The following is a 21,182-nucleotide window of genomic DNA, read 5'->3' as shown; positions in this document are numbered from 1 at the left end:
GCGGGACCCGGCAGCGGGACCCGGCAGCGTGCGGCCAGCACCGAGCAAGGCTCCGAGGCAGGGGGATCGCGGGTGAGCGGCCCCGGAGCTGTCGGGAGATCCCGGGCGAGTCCCGCAGCCCCTCCCGCCGGCGGCGCCGCCCGCCGCCAACAACAACAGCGCCGCTCGCCCCCGCCGCTCGATCTCCCTCCCCGCAGCGCCGCCCCATTGGCTGCTCCCACCGCCTCCTCCTCCCCCATTGGCCGTTCCCACCGCCTCCTCCTTCCCCATTGGCCGTTCCCACCGCCTCCTCCTTCCCCATTGGCCGCCCGGGCGCCCGCACGCCCCGAGTCCCCTCCCCGCCCCCACCCTGCGCCTCAGCCGGTCTCCCGGCGCCTCCTCGCCCGCCCGGCCCGCCCGCCGCCCCTCACCGTGTAGTAGGAGAGCAGCCCGGCGTTGTAGTCCAGCACGAACCAGCGGTACTGCCAGCCCTTCATCACATTGGTCCATTTGCTCAGCGGGCCCTCCATAATAGACGCCATCTTAGCACCGGACCGGCACCGCCGCGCACGCCGCGCACTCGGTGAGAGGAGCGGGGCACAGACTCGGCGGCCGCCGGGCGGGAAGGGGCGGGGCACGCAGCGAGGGGGCGGGGCCACGGGGGCACTCGGCCCGGGGGGGCGGGGTTTGCGCGCGCAGCGGGGCGGGGCCGTGAGGCGCGCGGGGGCGTGAGGGGAGCGGAGCGGGGCGTGGGCGGCCTCGGTGTCCGGAGGGACGGAGTTTGGGATAAGGGGGTTGAGGGCGCTGTCTGAGGGTTTCCATCTCCGCGGCTTCCCCTCACGGCCCGGGGGAGGCAGAGGGCGAGGCGTGAGGGAGGGCTGTGAGGCAGAGCGGTGAGGGCACGGCGCGCTGGCGCTGCCGAGTGTGAGGGCGGGAGGGCGTCAGGCTGTCTCCTAAAGCATTTTGGAATCTTTTCGTTTCTCTCTAAAAGACTTGGCACCGCTTGGGAGCGTTTAGCCTCTCTCGCTGTTGTGCTTGTCCCTCTGCCTCTCGGCTTTTTGCATGTCCAAAGTGCTTTAAGTGCTAAACCAAAGTGAGCTTAACAATGGAGTCCGAGGGGGTTTCTCTTCAAAGTGCTCCGTGTCCACAGTGTATAAAAACCGTTCACGACTCGAGATAACCTTTAAAGGTTAGGCTTCAATGTGACACAACTTTTCTGTGGATTGATCCAAGAATGTGGAATGAATTACCCAGGAGCTATGGACAATTGCAAATTTGTTGTTCAGCACAAGGCATGGTTTTGGCACTGATCTCCTCTGACTTAAGTACAGAACTTGAGCTATGCTTTAACATAAAAACTTTAAAGGACCCATAGGGATACTCATGTTTTTTCCTAGGCATCAACAGTAAAGCAGCAGAAATAGTGCTTTCACCATGAGGTTTGTGTTTATCACGCAGTCTTTAGCATATTCATTAGTAGCTTTTTCTTCCTTTTCCCCTTATAGCCCTTTTTTATTCTTTTACTATAAAAATGCCTTTATAGTAGGGTTGAAGTAGATTTAGTGTCTCATGACACTGCAACTTTATCCTAAGTTAAACAAAATTTAATAGAAAATCACCCCTTTAGTGAAAAAGAATCACTCAAAGGCATTGTGTTTGGTTTTGGAAAATAAGAAATATTCGAGATTTCTAATTGTCTCCCCATTTCACATGTCACACTGTATACTAGTTTGTTACCAATTAGAATTTGGAGCATTGATAGTCCTTGGAGTCACCTGGCAGTGTGTTTATGTGCAAGGTTACCAGTTTAAGGTACCTAATGCACAATCTGGTTTTGAAATCCAGCTTGTTAATTTAGATAACATTCTTTTTCAAGCTGCATATGACTTTAGTAGTCTGTTTTGTTCTTTAGTTTCACTGACTAAACAAAGCAGGGCTGGTGTCCAAGGAAGGACTGGACATGGCACTGAGTGCTCTGGGCTGAGAGTACGACACTGGTTCGGTTTGGAAGGGACCTTAAAACTCATCCAGTTCCACGGGCGGGGACACCTTCCACTATCCCAGGCTGCTCCAAGTCCCATCCAGCCTGGCCTTGGACACTTGCAGGGATCCAGGGGTAGCCACAGCTTCTCTGGGCACCCTGTGCCAGGGCCTCCTCACCCTCGCAGGGAACAATTCCTTCCCAGTCTCTAATCTAAACCTACTGTCTCCCTGTTTGGAAGCCTGGGCCTGATTGCTCCCCTCTGTCTATTTTTCTGAAGTGTCATTTCTCCAGTAAAATGTGCCAGCCTAAGCCGTGGGGCTGCTGGCAGTGCTGTCACTGAGCCATTGCTCACTGGATTTCCCAGTGATGGATTGGCAGCACCTCCTGGCCCACATAAGAAATCTCTCCGTATTGGGAAGTCCAAGGAGTACAAACAAGAGTTCACATTTTATAAACTGGTTAGTGGAAAATTAACATTTCTTCTTCTTCTCCTCCTTGCCTTTACCCTCAGTTCCATTCCGTAACACTGGTGCTTAATTATAGTGACACCCATTTGCAGGAGCCAGACTGTGTCAGGGGTTCCCTGTGGGGTCCTTCTGGTACCTGTGTAATATTAAAGTGTCAGGCTGTTACAAATTGTGTGCTTCATCCTTGATAAGCGATTATTATCTGCCTTTCCCAAGTGTGAAAGACCTGTATAACTCAACAAGGTGCCAGTGCTTGAGGCCTCCTGAGTAAAAATGCAATGAGTCCTGAAGGGGACCCTGGGACAGCATTGTCTTGTTGCTGAACTTGAGATATTCCATTTATTATACTGGAATATATTTCCTGAAGTCAGCACTGGGTAAAATAATACAAGAGGCTGTTAAAGCAAGAGCACAACAGGATTTAGTGTCCCTCTGTGATGGCCTTCTAAAAACCTTAATCACCCCTGGTAGAAGCAGAAAGCTGCTGTCAGAGTTTGCTGACCATTGGTGAGCAAACAGCATTAGTTACTTCTTTGAGTTGTTTTAATAATTGAGAAAAAGATGAGTTTCTGGTTTTTTCCATTCATTTCTAATTGTATGGGCCTTGAACTTAAAAGGCCTGAGTTGCTCAAAGTTTTAGGCACACTTATTTTTAATGTTTTATGCACATTTATTTCTATTATTTATATTTAGGTAACTCTTAGAAATAGAATTCTGTGCTTAACTTGGCATTTTTGAAGATTAAGGGGTTCAATTTTTGACCAATTTTATTCTTATCCATATGTTTTGTTGAGTTGTAAGTGTAAAAAGAGAAAATATGGATGGCAAAGCCTTGTTTCACAGATAATGTGAAAATGTGTTTTTATGCTTTCAGAATTCAAGACTATATAATATTTATATTATATAATAATTGTAATATCAAATGTCTGAAAGTAAATAAAATACAGTGAACTGAAACTTTTTACTGCCAATGAAGGATAAACTGTGAATCATAAGTAGAGCTCAAGCTCATTTCTGTTTGTGGATCTCGTGGTCCTTACCTACAAGTGTAGATAATTATTGCCATCCCAGATTGAGAGGATAGAAAGGATATGATGTAGATATTTGGATAATTGGGGCTAGTCTGTGTTTCAGAGGATAAACAGAGTAATTATTAAGAGAGTTCCAAATTCTAACTGGAATTATATCCCTCACAGGATGGCCAGCATTCCCGGGAATCAGAAAGCTACACACTCGGAAAATTCCCAAGGGAAGAAGTCCCAGCATGCAGAAGAAGCCATTTTTTACATGAACTGCAGAGCAGCTTACCTGAGTGTCTTAAAAAGCAGCTTAGAAAATATTAAATCCAAGGAACAACTCAGTTTAGGTAACGATTGGATCTTTTCCCTTTTAGTTCTTACATGGGATGATTACAGTGAGAGTATCCCAGTGCAGGAACTCAGTAACTGGTTTAAGGAACTGAGAGTAGTTTTGGATGCCTGCTGGAAGTGGGAATAGCAGACAGAGGTTTTTTTCTGTAAATCACCAGTATGAAGGGCCTCAGTTCAGTTTAGAGTGGGCCATTGCCCTGGCACAGAAAATCACCACAACTGGTGTTCCATAAGAATTCTTACTCCGTATCTCCTGCTGAATTACACTTCCATAGACTGGAATCAAAAGTTTTCATTTTTCATCCAGACTATATTTGTGTATAAGTGGTGGTGTTGTCAGCAGTACAATAGGAAAAAAATACCTCTGACTGCTTCAGCTGCACTAAAGAAGGGTGCTGGTAGATACTGAAAGCTGTGGGGCTTTGTTTTAAAAACTTCAGGAATTTCAAAGGGGAGTGAGAAAAATTTACCTGAGAAATGGAAGTTGGTTTCTTAATAATATATCTTAGTGACCAGGTAAGATGAGGAAGGAGTAAGGAAAGACTGAGTAATAAATAACCTGTTTCAGTTTTGAAAGAGGTTTCACTCCCCCAGAAATAATTTCTCAAGCAAATACCATTTCAGCTTTGCAGCTTCTTGGAGTTGTAGGATTGTGTGCTCTGTTTGGGTGGTGGTTTTTCTTTTTCTTAGAGCATTTTTGTTCTTTATTAAAAGGTTTTTCATGGAAACCACCACTGTAAAAGCTGAGTGCACTTCTCTGTTGCACTGATTGTAGCTTCTGTCCCTACATCAGAACATGAAATTCTACCCATTAGCAAGGACATTCCTACAGCTTGTGACTTGGTGCTCTCCAGGCTTTGTCAGCTGCAATAAAAGGGCCTTGATGACATCCTAATGAGAGTTTGGGATAATCTGGATTTTAACAGAGGGGTGGTGTGAACAAATGTCATCTCTTTAATAAATGTTTTGGCTTTCATCTCTATCCATATGCTGCTTGGCTACACAGCAAGTGTTTGGGCAATTTGCTTTCAAGGTAATCTTAGAGAGGGCAGTTAGTTATTTAGACTCCCAATCATTTCAGCAACATTTAAGAATTTATTTTAAAATTTGTAATCGTTGAGAGTTAGAGACCTATATTTCATCTGAAGTCAATTTTAGCATTTCTCAAACGAGTGGTGCCAACGTTTAAGCGTCTCTTGCTTCATCAAGTTTGGCTGATATTCTAAACTAAAGTCTCACTGAGAGATTGGCCCTGTGAAATTTTGTTTGTAGGAGTTTTGCTTATCCACAAATAGTAGCTTCACTTCCTTCTGTTGTAATATTACTGAAGTGATTTAGCAGAATCAGACCATAGAGAAATCTAAATAAAAGGTGCAGTCTGATTGAACTTTCACAAATACAAACTGGGAGGCACGTAGGGAATGGCAAGTGCTGATCTCCCTGGAGATACAAAAATACAGGATTGTATATTGGAAGGATATCTGTTAAATCTAGTCATGTATTGACATTCCAAGGACCTCTGCTATCCATGGAAACAAACCCACAGAGTGACAGCCCTTCCATGGCTGCCCTTGACACTGAAATCCCCAAAGCATTGCTCCATGCCCAGGCGTGGCTTGGATAAAGATGTGAGCCCTGCTCTGTTCTCCTGGCTCCTGCAGCAGAGGTGACAGGGCACAGATCTTTATTTAGTGCTTGGCCTTGAGGCAGGGATGAACAACAAAGGTGCCTGGTTTGTTGGTTTGGTTTGCTGCTGACACAGTTCCCACTGAGCGTTGTAACGATGATGCCACCGCCTCATTTCACAGATGCTCCTGAGCAGTTCCCAGCACAGGCTTGGTCACTGCTCAGCTGGCTCAAAATCAAATGCCAGCCCAGGTAGAGATGGAGGCTCTCCTGTGCTTCCCCAAGAGACTTGGTTATTTGGGAAGATGTAAAAACATCCCTCTCCTTTCAGATAGAATGTAATTTGAATTTAATTTCCATTTAATGTAATACCTTCATCACACTGAAAACTGGTGAAAGGATGTTTTCAGTAAAGACCTTGAAGAGGCAAATAGATGCAGCAAAATCATTTTGGAGAATGCCAGGTGTAACATCCATTGCACTGGTTGCATGTGTGGCATTGGCTGCCTGGTGGTGTCATTTTTCCATTAAATTCATGTTGTATAATTTGAATTGATGCGTTCAAATGTACAGGTGTGACACACAATATTGTCTCAGATAAATTCTATTCTAGATCTCAGTTCTTAGCAAAGGAAGTGCAAAGATGATGTTGATCTTCATAGAAATAGGATCTAATAATGTGCAGGTTTAAAAAGAATATGTTCTTGATATTAAGACACTGGATTTTGGCTGAATTTTACACTTGAGGCTGTCTGAGTTCGTGGATATTTTGATTAAGATCATAACCAAAACTGTCCTTCAGACCCACTTTTCTGTTGGAGTGATTTGGCTTTAAAAAAATCTGAACATGGAAAGTGACTCAAGGATGTTTGGAGAAAACTCCTTTCCTCACAGCTGGAATATATATTTAATATTGTGTTTTGTTGTGCAGTACTTCAGCAGGCTGGAAGAAATCCTTCTCAGAGGACCATTAATAAATACTGGACTTCACAAACAACTTCACTGAATTTTGATGATTTTTGTGCTATTTTAAAAAAAGAAAAGCCAGCTACAAAAAATGAACTGCTCGAAGCATTTGGAAAAATAGACACAGATAAAGCTGGATATATTTTCCATGATGAACTTTATAAAATTCTTACAACAGTAAGTATCACTAGGAACTTAATTATCCATATTTAATTAGTAGAGATTTTGGAAATTAGATGGTAAAACAAGATAAGCAAGAATGACTGAGAGCTGGGATTCCCCATTTTATGGAAGATTTTTGTGATGGGTTTCCAGAAGACAGCACAGAATTACATAAACTGATACAATTTATCTCTTCAGTGTTTAGTAGCATTGTAAGGACATAATTTCTAATGGTTTTGACCTCTGTTTTCAAGATTCCAATCAAAATCCATTGAAATCTATTGCAAGATAAGTTTTCCTGAAAGAATATTAAAAGACTCTTTGTTTGTTTATTAAATTTCACTGTAGGTGACCAGGATTCTTGATTAGGAACCCAAACTGAGCTGGTTTTTTCTTGCAGAGAGGTGATAAAATGACCTGGGAGGAAGTGACCAGCATTACCAAACAAGCTGATTTTAACTGCAGTGGCAAACTTGACTACAACAAGGTAAGGCCTAGAGTGAAATTTGTTCTAGTGTTATTGACAATACGAGCGTTCATGATGACCTAACCCCAGGATTCTAAATTTTGGACTGAAAAGACAGCCCACAAAAATTTGTACATCAATATGGTTGCATTGGAGGAAAACTGGTAAGAATCCTATGTTAAAAATCAGTCTTCAAATATCTTGAAAGAAAGAGTTGAAAGTCACACTTAATATTTATTCAATATTTGGTCCTCCTTGTTGAATCATGGCTGCATTTTACTGTGACACTTGAGTGGTTGTTCTTATTAATGAAAATTTAAATTAGTACTGGTCTTGAAGAGAAAATGCTGCTGCCCCATCCTTTCCTTGCTAATGCTACATTTTACTCCTTCAAACCATGAGAAAGGTAACCTGGTAGGTGAAATATTCTTTTTTTATCTCAAGTTCTGTGAGCTGTACCTGAGCACCCGTGAGCAGTGCTGCAAGGCTGCAAGGGACAGGCTGGAAGTTGACCCTCGATTGAGGCAGCAGCAGTTTGGGAATCAAACTGAGAATTCCTCTGAAGGGATCCCAGTGCCGGTGTCCAAAGCATCCCCGAGGATCTCCAGGAAAAGCGATCACAAACTGGCTAATGGTGTTTCTATTTCTTCTATTTGATGTTTTTTCTGTTGGAGATGAAGCTCTGGCTCAATGAGCCAGAGTTGAGTTTTTGTTTAATTTTTCTCAGATTAGTGAGGATTTTAGTGATGAATATAATTGCTACTGTGGCAATCCCATCAATGTGTCAGTAAAATATGTTCAAATGGCTGCATCTATGAAGCTCTCAAATTCCTAAGGGTGGATTTTGTTGATTGTCATGTGACACAGTCCAAAGGGAAGAGAGGAGGTGAATGCTCAGATATTGCAACATAGGCAAGTTATTTATTTCCTTCCCAGATCAGACATGAAACCTTAAAACATTTATCAATAGTGTGTTTGTTTCAATTCTTGAGGCTGCTTTTCAAGTACAATCAATAGGAAAGTTTAAGGTCCTTCCTGAAGTGACAAAGTTGCTTCCAAACCTTCCCAAACTGGAAAAAGTCCATGGAGAACATACTGCAGAGGCACCAAGTCTGAAATATTAGGATGTAGTTTGTGCTGTTCCAAGTTGCTTCAAGTCTGGGCAATAGCAAAGAGGAGCAAAAGTGACACAAGAGTGCTGAAGGGAAGTTCTCTGATTGAGTTCTTGTCATCCAGTTTTCTTTGTGCTTCTAAATGCAAGGTTTATGATAAATAGCACTAGGAGAGGGTTGAAATAATGTAATTGTAATTAAATATCTCTGTTTGTAGGTGACAGCAGAGCTCCTTCAAGACCTTCATCAGCTCAAAGTGGCAAAGCTTCCAGCTCCACCACTGTCACTGTGGGTGCCAGCAGCAGCAGCAGGAACACAAAGCTAATTATTGAGCCTGACACAATGAAGGTATCACACTGAAATGATGGTGTTTTCCTCTAGGCACCTGTGTAACTGCATTTTAAAAAAGCTAAAAATCAGAGAAAAATGATGTCTTATGTTTAATTAATAGTTTGTCAAGAGCAACTATAAACTACTGAGAGCTTTCCTGATAGGTATTATTGTGAACATTTTTATATACTGTTGGTTTTGCTGACAACAAGTTATTGGAAATAATTTTTCAAGTGTGAAGGTTTCATAGAACAAAATGTGTTTTTTATAAATGAAACGACTGTTGGAGAAAACATGTAATGACTTCTTGAGAAATTTAAAATTTAATAATTTGTTAGGTTGGTGAGAACTTCAAATGCTTAAGTAGTCTGAAAGATTGTGTATCATAAACCTGTGCATGAAAGGTAATTGGAAATAAAGACCAGATCTGTGAGCATATTCAGTTTCTTGGGCATTGCTTGGTAAATACATGCTGTAACCTGAAAATGTTGATTTTTAGTTAGACTAATATGTCCTATCAGTATTTTCTTTTAAATAAATCACTCATTCAATATAAATTCCTGGAGGAGAGAGACACCAAAGTCACTTTGCTAAGTCAATATTTGTAGAGTGTTAATATTGATCTTTTTCCCTTTGTTTTCCCTTTCTTGACTGGACCTTTACTAGTTTTCTTTCAACAGAAAATAATAGCTGTAGAAATAGAAAACATTAACTGGAAACTGCTGGGATACATTAAAAATGTGCACCTGGAGACTCCTGTATAAAAGGGAAAAAATGGTTAAGACCACACAGTGTAAGTGCTGCTAGAAAATGGAACCGATTGTCCTCAGGAGCTACATTTTTGTTTCAAAGAACAACTCTGGATTTGTTGAACTCTGAAGTCCTTTATATCTTCCCCATTGCTGTACAGTGACATTTGTTCTATATGAAAATTTCAAAGCATCATCTCCCAGGGATTTTTTGCAGTCTGTTTAGGTATCTGGACCTCGATGCAATTTAACCTGCAATCTCACCTTGTTCAAATATGATGTGGAGGGTATAAAACCAGCACACACTTACCCAAGATTGGATTCTTTTTTCTTTGTATAAGCCAGTAAGAACTGACTGAAAAAAAAAAGCAGCTGCAGATATTGATTAGTATTGATTGGCATCATCCAAAAACTGAAATCAATCAATAAACATGGGAAGGTGTAAGTAGAACTATTAATGTTTTTAAAACTTTATTTTGTACAATGCAAGCTCTGCCAGAGTCAGTGAATAAATGCCCAGGGATTCATTTGTGGTGTGAATTAGAATCCAGCACCCAAAAATTCTTCTTATTCATCTTATATCCAAGAATATTTTTTTTTTTGCTGTTCACCTGTCTTTTTGTACAAGTGAGAAAATACTGCCCTCAGGATGTTGGAGCAACACCAACTTTACATTTCTGACAGAGGAAAATGGTGGAAGTCAGAACATGGTGCATGTCTAAATTAAAAAACCCTTAGAAAATTCCTCTCAATCTTTGCTTTTTTTAGGAATTATGCATTAATATGTGGGTAATTTCAATAAGAACTTAAATTTCAGTTGCAGTAGCCAGCAGCAGGTAGTGCCTCACATTTCTTTCCAGTTAACATTTCAAACACAAACGTTTCCCATTTTGGCTATTTTTTGACAGCTTCTGTTCTGCTTTGAAGTGCCAGAGGAAAATCCAGCCAGGAAATCCTCTTTCAGCTTCCCAATTTTACATACCTGTTTGGAATTTGGTAATTTAGGACTTCTAGCACCACCTTATGCTCTCTGCCAGAATAACAGAGTTTGATTTCCTAAAACATGGGTAAGGTTTTTGTCCAACAGTTTTGGCAGGTATTAAGCTTGCAGCAAACAACCAGTTATTTCCAATGTGTCAAATTTTAAGAAAAAACCTCAATTTTTAAACCTCCTTTTAGCTGAAGTCAGGAGTCCTGGAAGTATTGGAATAAACAGTTTAGGAGTAGTAGTGTTTCAGTGATCCAACAGGCTGAAGTCCATGTTGGAATTCTGTTGCTGAGTTATGTTGACCCCCCTGTTAATCCCAGCTCCCATTATCCGTTTTTTGACTGACACAACCCCAGTTGTTGCTCCTTATTTAACCCTCACCATTAAGTCCCAGGAATGTTTTGTCTCTGTTCACTTCTTTCCTAATTATTTTTTATGATTGGTCCCCTTTTTCCTTGTCCTGTCACTACAAATCCAGCTTCATGGATAAAGAGGAGTATAAAATTATTGGATGGATTTGTTAATTAGGTGTATTCTGCTCCATAAAAGGTGACCAGGGGCTGCTGATCTCTGGCTCCATGGTCCAGAAGTAGCTGCACTTCCATAAGGATTATCCCTAAAACCTTCTCCAGCAGGTTGTGCCCACAAGGAAAAGATTCTGGGAGATCATAGGAGGGGAGGGACTTGGATAGCAGTGTCTGCCAGGGACTGGACATCTCACTTGATTTTAAACAACTTAATAAATCTTTGTCTTTTCCACAGCCAAGTTACTTTGAAAGTCTTTTAGAACTTCTTTAGCAAAATCTTAATTTTTAAAAAAATTCCAAGCCTTCAAAGAGCAGCAGAAAGGGAGTTGCAAAGTATATAATGCTTATATTTAAATTAGTCCGTGCTGCCAGCTGTTTGCAAATATAATTATCAGAATCTTCGTGGCAATTCCAATTTAATTTTCAACTATTGGAGCATTGGGGTAATCTGTGTTTTTCAGGCATTTTCACAAGTGAAGCAATGTTACTTTCCAAAAATTGACTACAAGAAGGACCATTTGGGATTTTTTCTTTTAATAAAAGTATATTGATGCTGTATGTTGTGGTGCGTTCTATGCGGGGTTTATTAAATAATCAAATTAATTCATATTTCAGAGAAGGCACTTTGATCTTCATCCAAAATGAAAACAACACCTAATATTTGCTTGGTTTCCAGGAATGGCAATGTGTACAATCCAAAGGATGCTTCTACCTGGAAGAAGATGGGGAAATCATCAGTCACAAGTACAGGCTGCACTTACCCCAAAGATCTGCAGTTTGTATCACCATCAAACCTTTAAATATTGCCCAAGCAGAAGGTGAGTGTATTTATATTTCATTTTCCTCTTAAAAAGAGGTGGTGGCTTGGTGATTTACCACAGGGCTTCATCCAGTTGCTACATTGGAATTATTTTTTTCCCCAAGTAGGTTATTTCCTTTTTAATCCCATAAAATGGGAGCCTTTAGACCCCAAAGTTATTTTAAAGTCAGCTGGGCTGGCTTTTTTGAAACAAATTTTTGTGTTGTGTAGCCATTCCTTGGCGTTCTTGACCCTTAATGATAGAACTGTTTTAACAATAGTTTTTAATGATAAAATTATTAACAGTAATCATTATCTGTGAGACAATCACAAGGCTTGGAACAATTTATCTGCTTGGCCTAAACAGGAAGGAAATCCCAATAGCGTAGAATAGATTCTTTTTTCCCATTTTTCATCAGCAGGCATCAATAAATACCATGGGAATACCTATTTTGACACGCAAATAAAAAGAGTTTTGTGTCATTATTAAGCATTTTTGGGGGATATTTTTCCTTTTAGGAAAATCTTGTCGCTGGTTGTCAGTGGATACAGCTTTGTTTATTCTGAAGGAAAATGAAACCCAAGAGAATCTACAGCTTGTGAGCTTTACTGAACTCCAACACAAAGAGGTTAGAGATTTTTGGTGCATTCCTATTTTAATTGTTATTTTTTCATGTGTGTGTTAATGCTGGGGGTGTGAATTCCATGTGTTTGGAAAGAATTCCAGCTGTGCCCAGTATTGCTGAGTTGCTGGGTATATTTACAGCTACTCTGTAGAAACTCAGTTGTATTTCTTCACCTTCAAACACAACATTTCCAAGGCAAAATTTGTTTACATTTCCTCTTATTTTCTTCCTCCTTGCCATTTGAACTTCATAGTGCACAGAATATTCTTACTCTGTGGCAGAAATAAGGCAGCATAAACTTATTGTCCCCTTCTCCCCTCATCTCTCTCCTGCATGTTTTTCTAACTTTCATTCTAAGAGATTCACTGGTTTTTATCCTTCAAATGGCATCACACAGCCAATTTTTTTTTAAGGAGAGAACCCAGCATTGCCAGCGTTTTCAAGTAATTCATCTCGTCTATGTGAATATTACTGGCAACAAAGAGCGGCATCATTTGAGAAGTTGTTCCAAACTTTTCTGTCTTCCTTTAAGAGCAGATGTTTGGATGGAGAGGGGAGCTTGGATCTGGGGTTTACTGGCTGCTCCCTTTCACAACTGGCTGCAGGCTGAGGAAGGTAAAAACCCAAATTCCTGGAGAAGCCAAACTGGTGGGGAGAGATGAAGATGGAGAGCTGGCTCTCACCAAAGAATTCCGGTGAGTTTTATTCCCAAACATGATAATCTCTATAAAAATCTCTTTTCCAGCTAAAATGTGGCTTTTTAAATCTGGATGTTCCTAAAGTACTATTTGTAGAGAATATTCTCAAATAGACTGAACAGTTCTTGGCAATATTGTGAGCCAGTAAAAGGAAATGGAAGCCTTTGGAAATAGTTTGGCCTTTTTCATCCCTCAGAGCTGCTTTGTTGGATATATTTGAAACAATTGATTTGGATGGGAATGGCCTCCTGAGTCTGGAGGAATACAACTTCTTTGAGCTGAGGACTAGTGGGGAGAAGTGTGATCAGGAAGCCTGGGCTGTGTGTAAGGGTAAGTTCATTACTGTGGTAATTATGCCTGAAACTAATTAAGACTATCAGTTAACTTTCCAGCTGGATAGAACTGGGTGTTCTGTAGCCTATTCCAAGAACATGTGTAGATATTGTTCTCTTCCTCCTTTCTTTTTCTTTTTTTCCAGTCTCCTGTCCTTTGCTTTGCTTCATTCTGGTGTGTGTGCCACTGACCTTCTGCTGAGAGAATTCTTCCCCTTCCTAATTGTTCTGTAGCTGCCAAAACCTACAGGGTTTGTAATCCTGGATCATATGGGGAAGGAAACTGTCACAGGTATTTGTTGAATCGATCTCCTTTGTGCAGATTGGGTTGGTGCTGCTTTTTTATCTCACCAAGTGTGGAGAGGGACATTTAATTAGTGTGTATCTGGTGCTATAAAATGGCATCCAGAGTTTATGTGGGTTGCCAGTGTCTCATTGTATACTATATGTCAGGTTTGACATAATGCCTTTGGAGGCTGTGGCATGTTGGCCAAAATACTTTGGATCTGGCAAGCCCTATTAATATTAATTCTGAGGTATCAGAATTTTTCCTAACTTATGGAAAACTCCTACAAAAATACATTTCTATAACTGGATTTCTCCTCTGTTTCATCCCTGCATGTGCTTTTCCACACTGATGGCTTTGTCAGGGTGATGCCTCTGATGTCTACACAAGTAGGAGGGGTGGAAATGTGTGAATAAATAAGAGAGGAAAGAGGAGAAAGCTGGGGAATGTTTCACCAGGTCATCAGTCAGTGGAAGGGTTCACATGAATATCATCAGACAACAAAGTTCAAGCTATTTATTACAGCATCTGTAGCCTTGGATAGATTTATTAAACTGGTAATCCCTTTTTAATAATATATAGTAAAGGTTTAGCATTGTTATGAAGATGAGAAAACCATTTTTAAAAGTCCTTGACACGAGGACATTTCAATTATGTTTGCTGACATAGAGTGGTGGATCTATGATATTCTCTCTAGAGAGGGATGTTAGGATTACTGGAATTGTATTGCTTTTTAGGAACTAAGTAAATCACTTCTGTATCAAGGACCTGAAGCATTTAAAGGTGCTGTCTCCAGCTGATTTTCATTTCCCATTCCTAAAATAGCCCATTCTGCAAAGCTTAGCCCCAAACTTTTAGAAAAAGAAATCAATATGAACTCTCTGTGTTTTGAAATCTCCCCCTTTTCTGGGTTATCCAAGGGGCCAGCTGTTTGTAGGCATTATCCCAAATCCACAGGGAAGCTCTGCAAACAGCATATGCCTGGTCAAGGAGATTCTTTCCCAAATTATATTGGTCACCCCGAGGCTGCAAGTTGGCTCCATCTTTTAGACCTTGTTAACAGGAGTGGGATTTTTGGCTTTGGAAGGATAAAGGTGTTTGCAGAGAGAACAGACTTTGAAGTGCTCTTTCTATCCCTTTGAAACAGAGAATTTTGAGATGAAGAAAAATGAACTAACAAGACAAGGATTTATGGATTTGAATCTCATGGAAGCCAACGACCGGGATGGGGATCCTCGGGACCTTTGGGTCACTTTGTTGTCCCTGGGCTACAACAAAGCCTTAGAAATGACAGAGGTAGGAGAGTCACAGAGCAAAAATCACTGCACATTTTTCTGCTGCACTCTTTGTGTCTGCCACAGACTGATTGCAGGAGGGCAGGGATCCACTGCCACTGTCATTCTCCTCATTCTTAAGATAGCACTTGGATCCTTGAAAGAGGGAATTTTCCTTTGCTTTAGAGAAAGGCAGAATTTTGTGGGGTAGTAGAGGAAGGAATGTTGGATTCTTTCTGTTGGAAGAATGCATGCACTCTGCTGGTGGGGAGTGATAGGAAGATAAGGATGGTAAACGGTGACCTGTCAGCAAATTTAGAAAATACAGGACTTTTTCTCCTTAAAAAAGTCACTTTTATGGCCCTAACCACAACAGAAGTGGATAATTTTTTTCCACATGATTTAGAATTCCTAGTTTCCAGACAGAACTATTTCAGTTATTGTTGCCTTTCACAACAGTGTCTGAAGGTGTTCAACATGAAATTTTAATGCTTCATTAAAATTTTTGGGTTTGGGTCACACACTTTACTTTACAGGACCAGGGATTATATCTCCGATGTTTCTGTGTACTTACAGATTTTATTTTATTATCTTCTTTATTTTTATAGAAATAATATTACTTGTGATGTTAATAGTTCTCTCTAAGGAAAGAGGGTGTCGTTAATGAAGAGAAAAAAATTAAAGCATTAAATATGCAGATAATTAAATAATCTAATTCCTAAGAAAAGCTGATTTTTAGGATCACAGTCTGATAATGGTATTTAACTTTGTTAAACGGGTCAGTGTAGCCACTATATAAAATACATGAAGACCTAAAAATAGTCAGTATGAGAGATATCAGTTGTCTGTCAGTGAAAATCTTGGGATGCTGGTGAGGGATTTAAGGATGAGCAGTTTGTCCTTTTCCTCCGAGCTGCGGTTGGCAGAGCCCCTGCAAGGCTGTTTTTCTGCATTTCAGCCACAAGAGAGAGCCCTGCTCCAAGAAAGAGCATTTTGGGGAGGTTTTTCTCCAGTTAGGAATTTCAGGAAGGTGTGTTGTGCCTTATTCCAGCTGTGGGTTCTGGCTCCAGCCTTTGCTTTCCAAAGGACAGCACAGCTCTCCAAACGCTTCAGTAATTAAACTAAAAATCTCCAGCTGTTAACTTGTGTCTCTCACCTCTTTAATTCCTTGATTTCAAATAATTGAAGATTGATGTTTTGGGAGCACTGAGAAAGAGCTTGAGAAATCATTTCTGCTGGATTCCAACAGCTTTAGAAAGGAGCTGAGGTGCTGTGGCGGAGTCTAAGAAAATGCAAACTCCAGGTGGTTACACCAGGAGTAAAATATAGTCAAGATACTCCCAGGGTGCTCAATGCAACATTGCAGAGGTGTTCAATCTGTATGAAGTGGCACAAACAGCAACAGTGTGACAGGTAGAGGAGAAAGGTTTCTTTCAGACACTGGAATACATTCATATTTCATCTTAATTCCTGGCCATTTTGCTGTCCAAGGAAGGGTTTGCTGTGTTGACCTGCATGTCAGGTGTACTTTTGTAAATGGCCTAAAAATGCCAGTTGTCCTGAGCTTTCATTTGGTGCAAGAGACTGCCACAGCTCTCAGGTTTGGAATATTTAATATTCAAGGAAATATTTCTATCTGGGTAATTCTAGTTTAGATAAGAAAATACTTAGGAGCTGTGGGGGAAAATCTGAGGGGAAAAACTACAGCTCAAGTGATGCTAAAACTCCTATTCTCCCTTGCAGGCCTGCCCCTTTGTCATTGACATCTGTGCAGAGAGGTGCAAAGCCAGGATGAAAGCCGTTTCTCTGGAGGCAGGGGGCTCCCAGCTGAGCAGGGCTGTCTGCAGGTCTGTGGTTAATAAAGGAGAGGCCAAAGTGTTGGATGGCTCTGAGAACATCATCATCCACACTTACAAATCAGGCAGCAGGATCAGCTCTGTGATTGAAAATAAGGTATGGCCTGGGACTTCCATAAGGTACTTTGTGTTAAGTCTGTTGTTATTGTTCCTTCTCCTTCCTTGGGTCATATTTGAGAATTACTTCTCCTGAAATCAGGTTTTTGTGTCTGTTTCATTAAAAAACCCTCCTGATGTGCTTGTGCTCCTTGGGACTTCAGAAGAGCCTGGATCAGTGTTCCTGGAAGGGACAGATTATTATAATGAGGCAAGCAATTCTAAGTACCATATAAAATGTGAATATTTTTGTGTTCACATTCTAATTTTTCAATCTTTTGACACAATGTGATCGTCAAATGAGAAAACAAGCACTAACAGCAGGAAATGCAATTAGAGCAAGAGCAAAGAGCACAGCATTTATGCTATTGAATATTTCCAGTGTCCACAAGAAGGTCAAAGAGCAGTGATTTTTAGGAGTGTGTTATGGATGAGTTTTTACCTGATTATTCTTCCAGGTGTAATTTATTAGTAATTCAAGCTGAAAGTTGTGAATCCAAGTAGAAGGGGTTGGTGAGAAGCAGAGATTTTAAACCTTTTTCCATAGAACACAATGAATGTGCTGTTCCTTGTCAGTTTCCTTTATAGCAGGAACTGTGAATAAACACAGCACAGTAAAGATGTTAAACTTCAGATGCTTTGAATCTTACAAGATCACAGCAAGAAGTGTATTTTTAAATGCACAGCCATGCAAAAGGGGGTGGGTTGGGGGACTAATATTAGGAGTGGATGCTGAGGCTCCTGGAACTCTGGATTTGGCTTTGCACTTTTCCCTTTAGGGTGGATATTCCAGAGTTATTTATATGTTTGAGGATATGTCAGGGAGGGAGATCAGGGCTGCACTGAGACAACTGGATGCTCTCTGCTTCAGATCTCTGCCCACTCTGTTTATACCAGTTGGGTTTGGTTTGCAGATCTCACCAAGCTGGGTGGGAATGCAGGGGAAGCTCCACAGGGGGGTGTGGACCGGCTGAGGCCAGCGGTGTGAGCTTCAACAAGGCCAACTTGTATCTTCACAAGTCCTTGTGTTGTTTCAATGAGTCTTAAGTGACTTTTGACCAGGAATGTGGTGCTATGATACATTTGAAACTGTTACTCTTCAAAGAGTATCCTTAAGCACTTCTGTCCTGTAACACAGCAAAGTCACAGGAAGTACAAGGAGTGTGCAGTTGTTAACACAAAGAACAGACACTTAACCGGTAAAGACTAATGGTTTCTTCATGTTTTTTCACTTGCAGTCTGAAAATAAAGTGATAATTCATGTCAACAATGAGAAGAGTAAGAACTGCCTCAACAGTAGGGGACTGACAGTTTTTGCTGTGGAAGTGGCTCCAAAATCCATGATGGTGAGGTTCTTTCATGGCTTAGCCAACTTTAGAGAAAAACAGGTGAAATCTTTATAGGTTCCTTTTCTGGGACTTTTATCATGATAATGAACATGTGGAGAGTGGCATCTTCTGACCAGAACACATCAGCAGTTCTTGGTGTTTCAAAGCTGATCATGAACTTGATGTATCCCTGTTTTCCCATGCAGTTTGCTATAAACATCCATAACTGCTCAGTTTTTCATACGTGAGCCTATTTCAATTGTCCATTCTATACATGCACTATTAATATTTTTAATAATCTTTTTCTAAGGCTGTATTTTACTTCTTTTTCACTTAGCCACTTTTAATCCCACGTATTGATGCCTGTGAGAAACAGACCAAGCATGCACTAATCAGAAGCAGAAATAGATGTATTGCAGTCCTTGTGCACAGTGAGATTTGCAGGCGGCTAACTTTTGTTAAACCTGATTTAGGGATCATGTTAACCATGAGACAGTTTGATTACTGAGCCCTGCTGCAGAGCTGGGCAGGCTTTAGTGACAATTCCAAATGAGGGTTCTAAGGGATGGGATGGGATGGAAAATGCATTACAAATGCAGATGATGTTTTTCTTCATTTATTTATGAATAAACCCCCTGTTTTTATTTTTCTAAAAGTACACTCTCTTTGTTTAAAAGCAGAGGCATCCAAGCTATTTTATATTTCCCAGCTTTCCAGGGTGGATTCATTCAAACCTGTTGTCAACAGAGCAGTCCCATGACACAGGCAAGGCTGGGGCCTATTTAAATTGCTGCTGACACTTTAGATATCCATAGCCTCATCCTGTAAGGTGGTTTTAAATTTGAATTTAGGCTTCACTCAGTAGAAACTGTAGGCTCAATCCTCAGGGATATTTTGCTGTTAAGTTCAACAGTAGTTTTTAAATATCAGCTGTCAGTGTATATGATGAATGCTTATCATTTAGTGATACCAGTACTGAACATTTTGCCTGCACAGCACATTGGGTAAGAGTTTTCCAATAAAGAGAACTCTCTTTCATCTCTGCTTTCTCTTGTGCCAGGTCTCTCAGCACGTGATGCCCCTCAAGGAGCAGGAAGAGTGGATTTACAGCTGTGTGCACTCCCTTGTAGGTTAAACCTCCCAGTGCCAGGCTTGGGAGCAGGCACACTGAACCAGGAACAGCTTTAGGCAGCTTTTAGGCAATTTATAGTCTTGTCCTTCTCAAAAAGCTGGCATACTGGCTTTATACTTGTTGATGATCTTGGCACGAAAACACTGAGGCACAATAAAAATTAGTGCTGTTCAGTAATCCAGCTGTAATAGAACTGTGCTTCATAAAGGCTGCTCTCCCTAGATCTGCTCTTGTTTTCCATACCATGGGTTGTAGTTCCATCGCAGGCTGGAACTGCCTGACTGAGGAAAAACTTTGTTGAATGGGTTCCTAATTAAACATTCTTGTGGTTTGGATGTGAGAAGTGTAAAGGGGTGAGGCTCATTTTATTTTGTCACCTGATAAAGGATTTGCTTCTTTCCCTTTTTTTTGGTCATTTGCTGATAATCCTCATCTTCCACTTGTTCTGTAATGACTGCCTGATTTTATACTGTTTTATATACAATAAAGTCTGCCTTTTCATATGCAATAAGGAAATAACATCATTTGGGAAAAATGGAGGTTTGTCTTGGGCTCTTGACTGTTAACAGCAATTAGTTCTTCCCAGGTGGCTGAAATAAGAAGACTGAAGTGCCCCAAGTTTAGGCTGCAACAGCAAGGAAAACCAGCTTTGAGGTACTAAAACCATTCAGCTTATTCTATTTTTCTGGTTTCTCTAAATATCTGTTAATGTGGGAGATGCTTAAAAAGTTGTTTTGAGTTTAAAATAGCCATTAAATGTATGTGACCTCATGTGTGAGGGCAGCAAGTAGTGTTGCAAAGCTATTTTTATCTGCCCTAACTGCTGCTCTCTGCTGTTCCTCTGCTGTAATCTTACACTGGGCAAGTAAATGTCGGTGGCAAAATGAGAGCTGGGCTCTGATTTACACACTGCAGCCATTGGTGCTGGGGCAGGATTCCTGGGGAGCTTCTAGCTTTCCATATTTTTTCCTTAGCGAGTACCACAGGTATTGTTTTCATTTTCTGAACAGTCTGAAAGAAGTGGAGGCCCCAAAACATAGTTGGTGATTTTTAGCTGTGACTGAGCTCTGCCAATGCTGCCTCAGGCAAGGTGTGGGTAAATCAGAAATTCCCAGCTCCTTGCCTAAGAAGGAGTCGGGAAATAATGAGACACTCCGTGTGGAATAGACACTACAAACTGAGCAGTGCATTATTTAGGTTTCTTTTGTTTGTAAAATCAGCCTTTTTAGATGTGGCAGAAATTCATATGCAACTCTCTCTGCCTTTTAGGAAAGGAATGGCTAAAGCTGAGAGGAGGGCTTAGCTGAGAAATCGCTGTGCGTGGAAAGAGTTGGGTTTGCTGCATGTACAAAACATGGCCCAGCAATACACAGAGAACCTCCTTTATTTTCTGATCCTGCTGCTGCTAGGAAGGGTTTCATGATGCAGTTTTTAAAGCGGGGACTTAGTAGGCAAACTCTCCACAGCAGGTTCTACCTTTCCTGCCCTGGAGGAGGTGAGATTAGAGATCTTGGTTGTATGTGCAGAGTCTTTTCCATTTTGCTCCAAATCCAGGTATCACCAAGACAGAAAAATTCCAGCTTCTCTTTTTAAGGATGAACAGAGGTAGCCGCTTATTTTCTTGGAGGGGAGACATTTAGGAGAAAAAATATCTGTAAGAGGTAATTTGAATTTCTGGAATGTTCCCATTCTTTTGAGAACTAGAGCTATGCCAAAATTCAGCTTCTTCAAGGCGCTGCTAATGCTGACCTTCCCTGACCCCGCTACTGGAGCACTGGGGGGCTCCTGCTTGTGTGGGGTGGTCACTTGAGGTCAGGGCCTGTCTGTAAGGCCTGTGGGGACATCCTGCTGGTGGCCATAGGGACAGGAGCACCAGGGGCAGCTGGTGTGGCTCAGCCTGGAGCAAAGGAGGCTCCGGGGGGACCTTGTGGCTCTGCACAACTCCCTGACAGGAGGGGGCAGCCGGAGGGGGTCGGGCTCTGCTCGCAGGGAACAGGGACAGGAGGAGAGGGAACGGCCTCAGGCTGGG

At 41.4% G+C, this 21,182-nt stretch overlaps 2 protein-coding genes across 5 annotated transcripts in view; one reads left to right on the top strand and one right to left on the bottom strand.

The window, feature by feature from the left end:
* Positions 1-521, bottom strand: part of OSBPL9 (oxysterol binding protein like 9) — a 57,236-nt gene extending 56,715 nt beyond the window's left edge. For all 3 annotated transcript variants that reach the window (XR_006016505.1, XM_042030678.1, XM_042030679.1), the window contains exon 1: positions 411-521. Coding sequence is in view for 2 of the 3 variants with exons in the window: in XM_042030678.1 (XP_041886612.1) it covers positions 411-521 (111 nt within the window). In the remaining variant the exon portion in view is untranslated. The remainder of the gene's footprint in view (positions 1-410) is intronic.
* On the top strand, positions 481-19,867 carry LOC121665855 (EF-hand calcium-binding domain-containing protein 7-like). Of its 2 annotated transcripts, XM_042030682.1 has the most exons (14): positions 481-562; positions 3,627-3,796; positions 6,358-6,569; positions 6,955-7,041; positions 7,465-7,654; positions 8,350-8,480; positions 11,403-11,544; positions 12,045-12,154; positions 12,689-12,846; positions 13,046-13,179; positions 14,615-14,763; positions 16,485-16,694; positions 17,932-18,039; positions 19,082-19,553. In XM_042030682.1, exons 2-14 carry the CDS (start codon positions 3,628-3,630, stop codon positions 19,154-19,156), a joined length of 1,875 nt encoding a protein of 624 aa, XP_041886616.1. In that variant the 5' UTR covers positions 481-562; position 3,627; the 3' UTR covers positions 19,157-19,553. The 2 variants fall into 2 exon arrangements, with proteins under 2 accessions (XP_041886616.1, XP_041886617.1); XM_042030683.1 differs by lacking the exons at positions 17,932-18,039; positions 19,082-19,553 and adding an exon at positions 19,740-19,867 and having other exon boundaries at positions 16,485-16,717.
* Positions 19,868-21,182: the final 1,315 nt, after the last annotated feature.

The sequence above is a fragment of the Corvus kubaryi genome, unplaced genomic scaffold (assembly GCF_017639235.1).
Source record: "Corvus kubaryi isolate FWS band 111438036 unplaced genomic scaffold, C.kubaryi_AGA036_p1.0 37334, whole genome shotgun sequence".
NCBI classification, from domain to species: Eukaryota; Metazoa; Chordata; class Aves; order Passeriformes; family Corvidae; genus Corvus; species Corvus kubaryi.
The sequence above is the reverse complement of the archived record's forward strand: the minus strand, read 5'-3'. Positions and strand labels throughout refer to the sequence as shown.

Excerpts from the sequence above, each read along its gene's own strand:
- LOC121665855 (XM_042030682.1), top strand. The coding sequence starts at position 3,628 with ATGGCCAGCATTCCCGGGAATCAGAAAGCTACACACTCGGAAAATTCC. Across the intron at positions 7,042-7,464 it reads GCAAACTTGACTACAACAAG|TTCTGTGAGCTGTACCTGAG; the intron begins GTAAGGCCTAGA and ends TTTTATCTCAAG. Across the intron at positions 12,155-12,688 it reads CTGAACTCCAACACAAAGAG|ATGTTTGGATGGAGAGGGGA; the intron begins GTTAGAGATTTT and ends CTTTAAGAGCAG.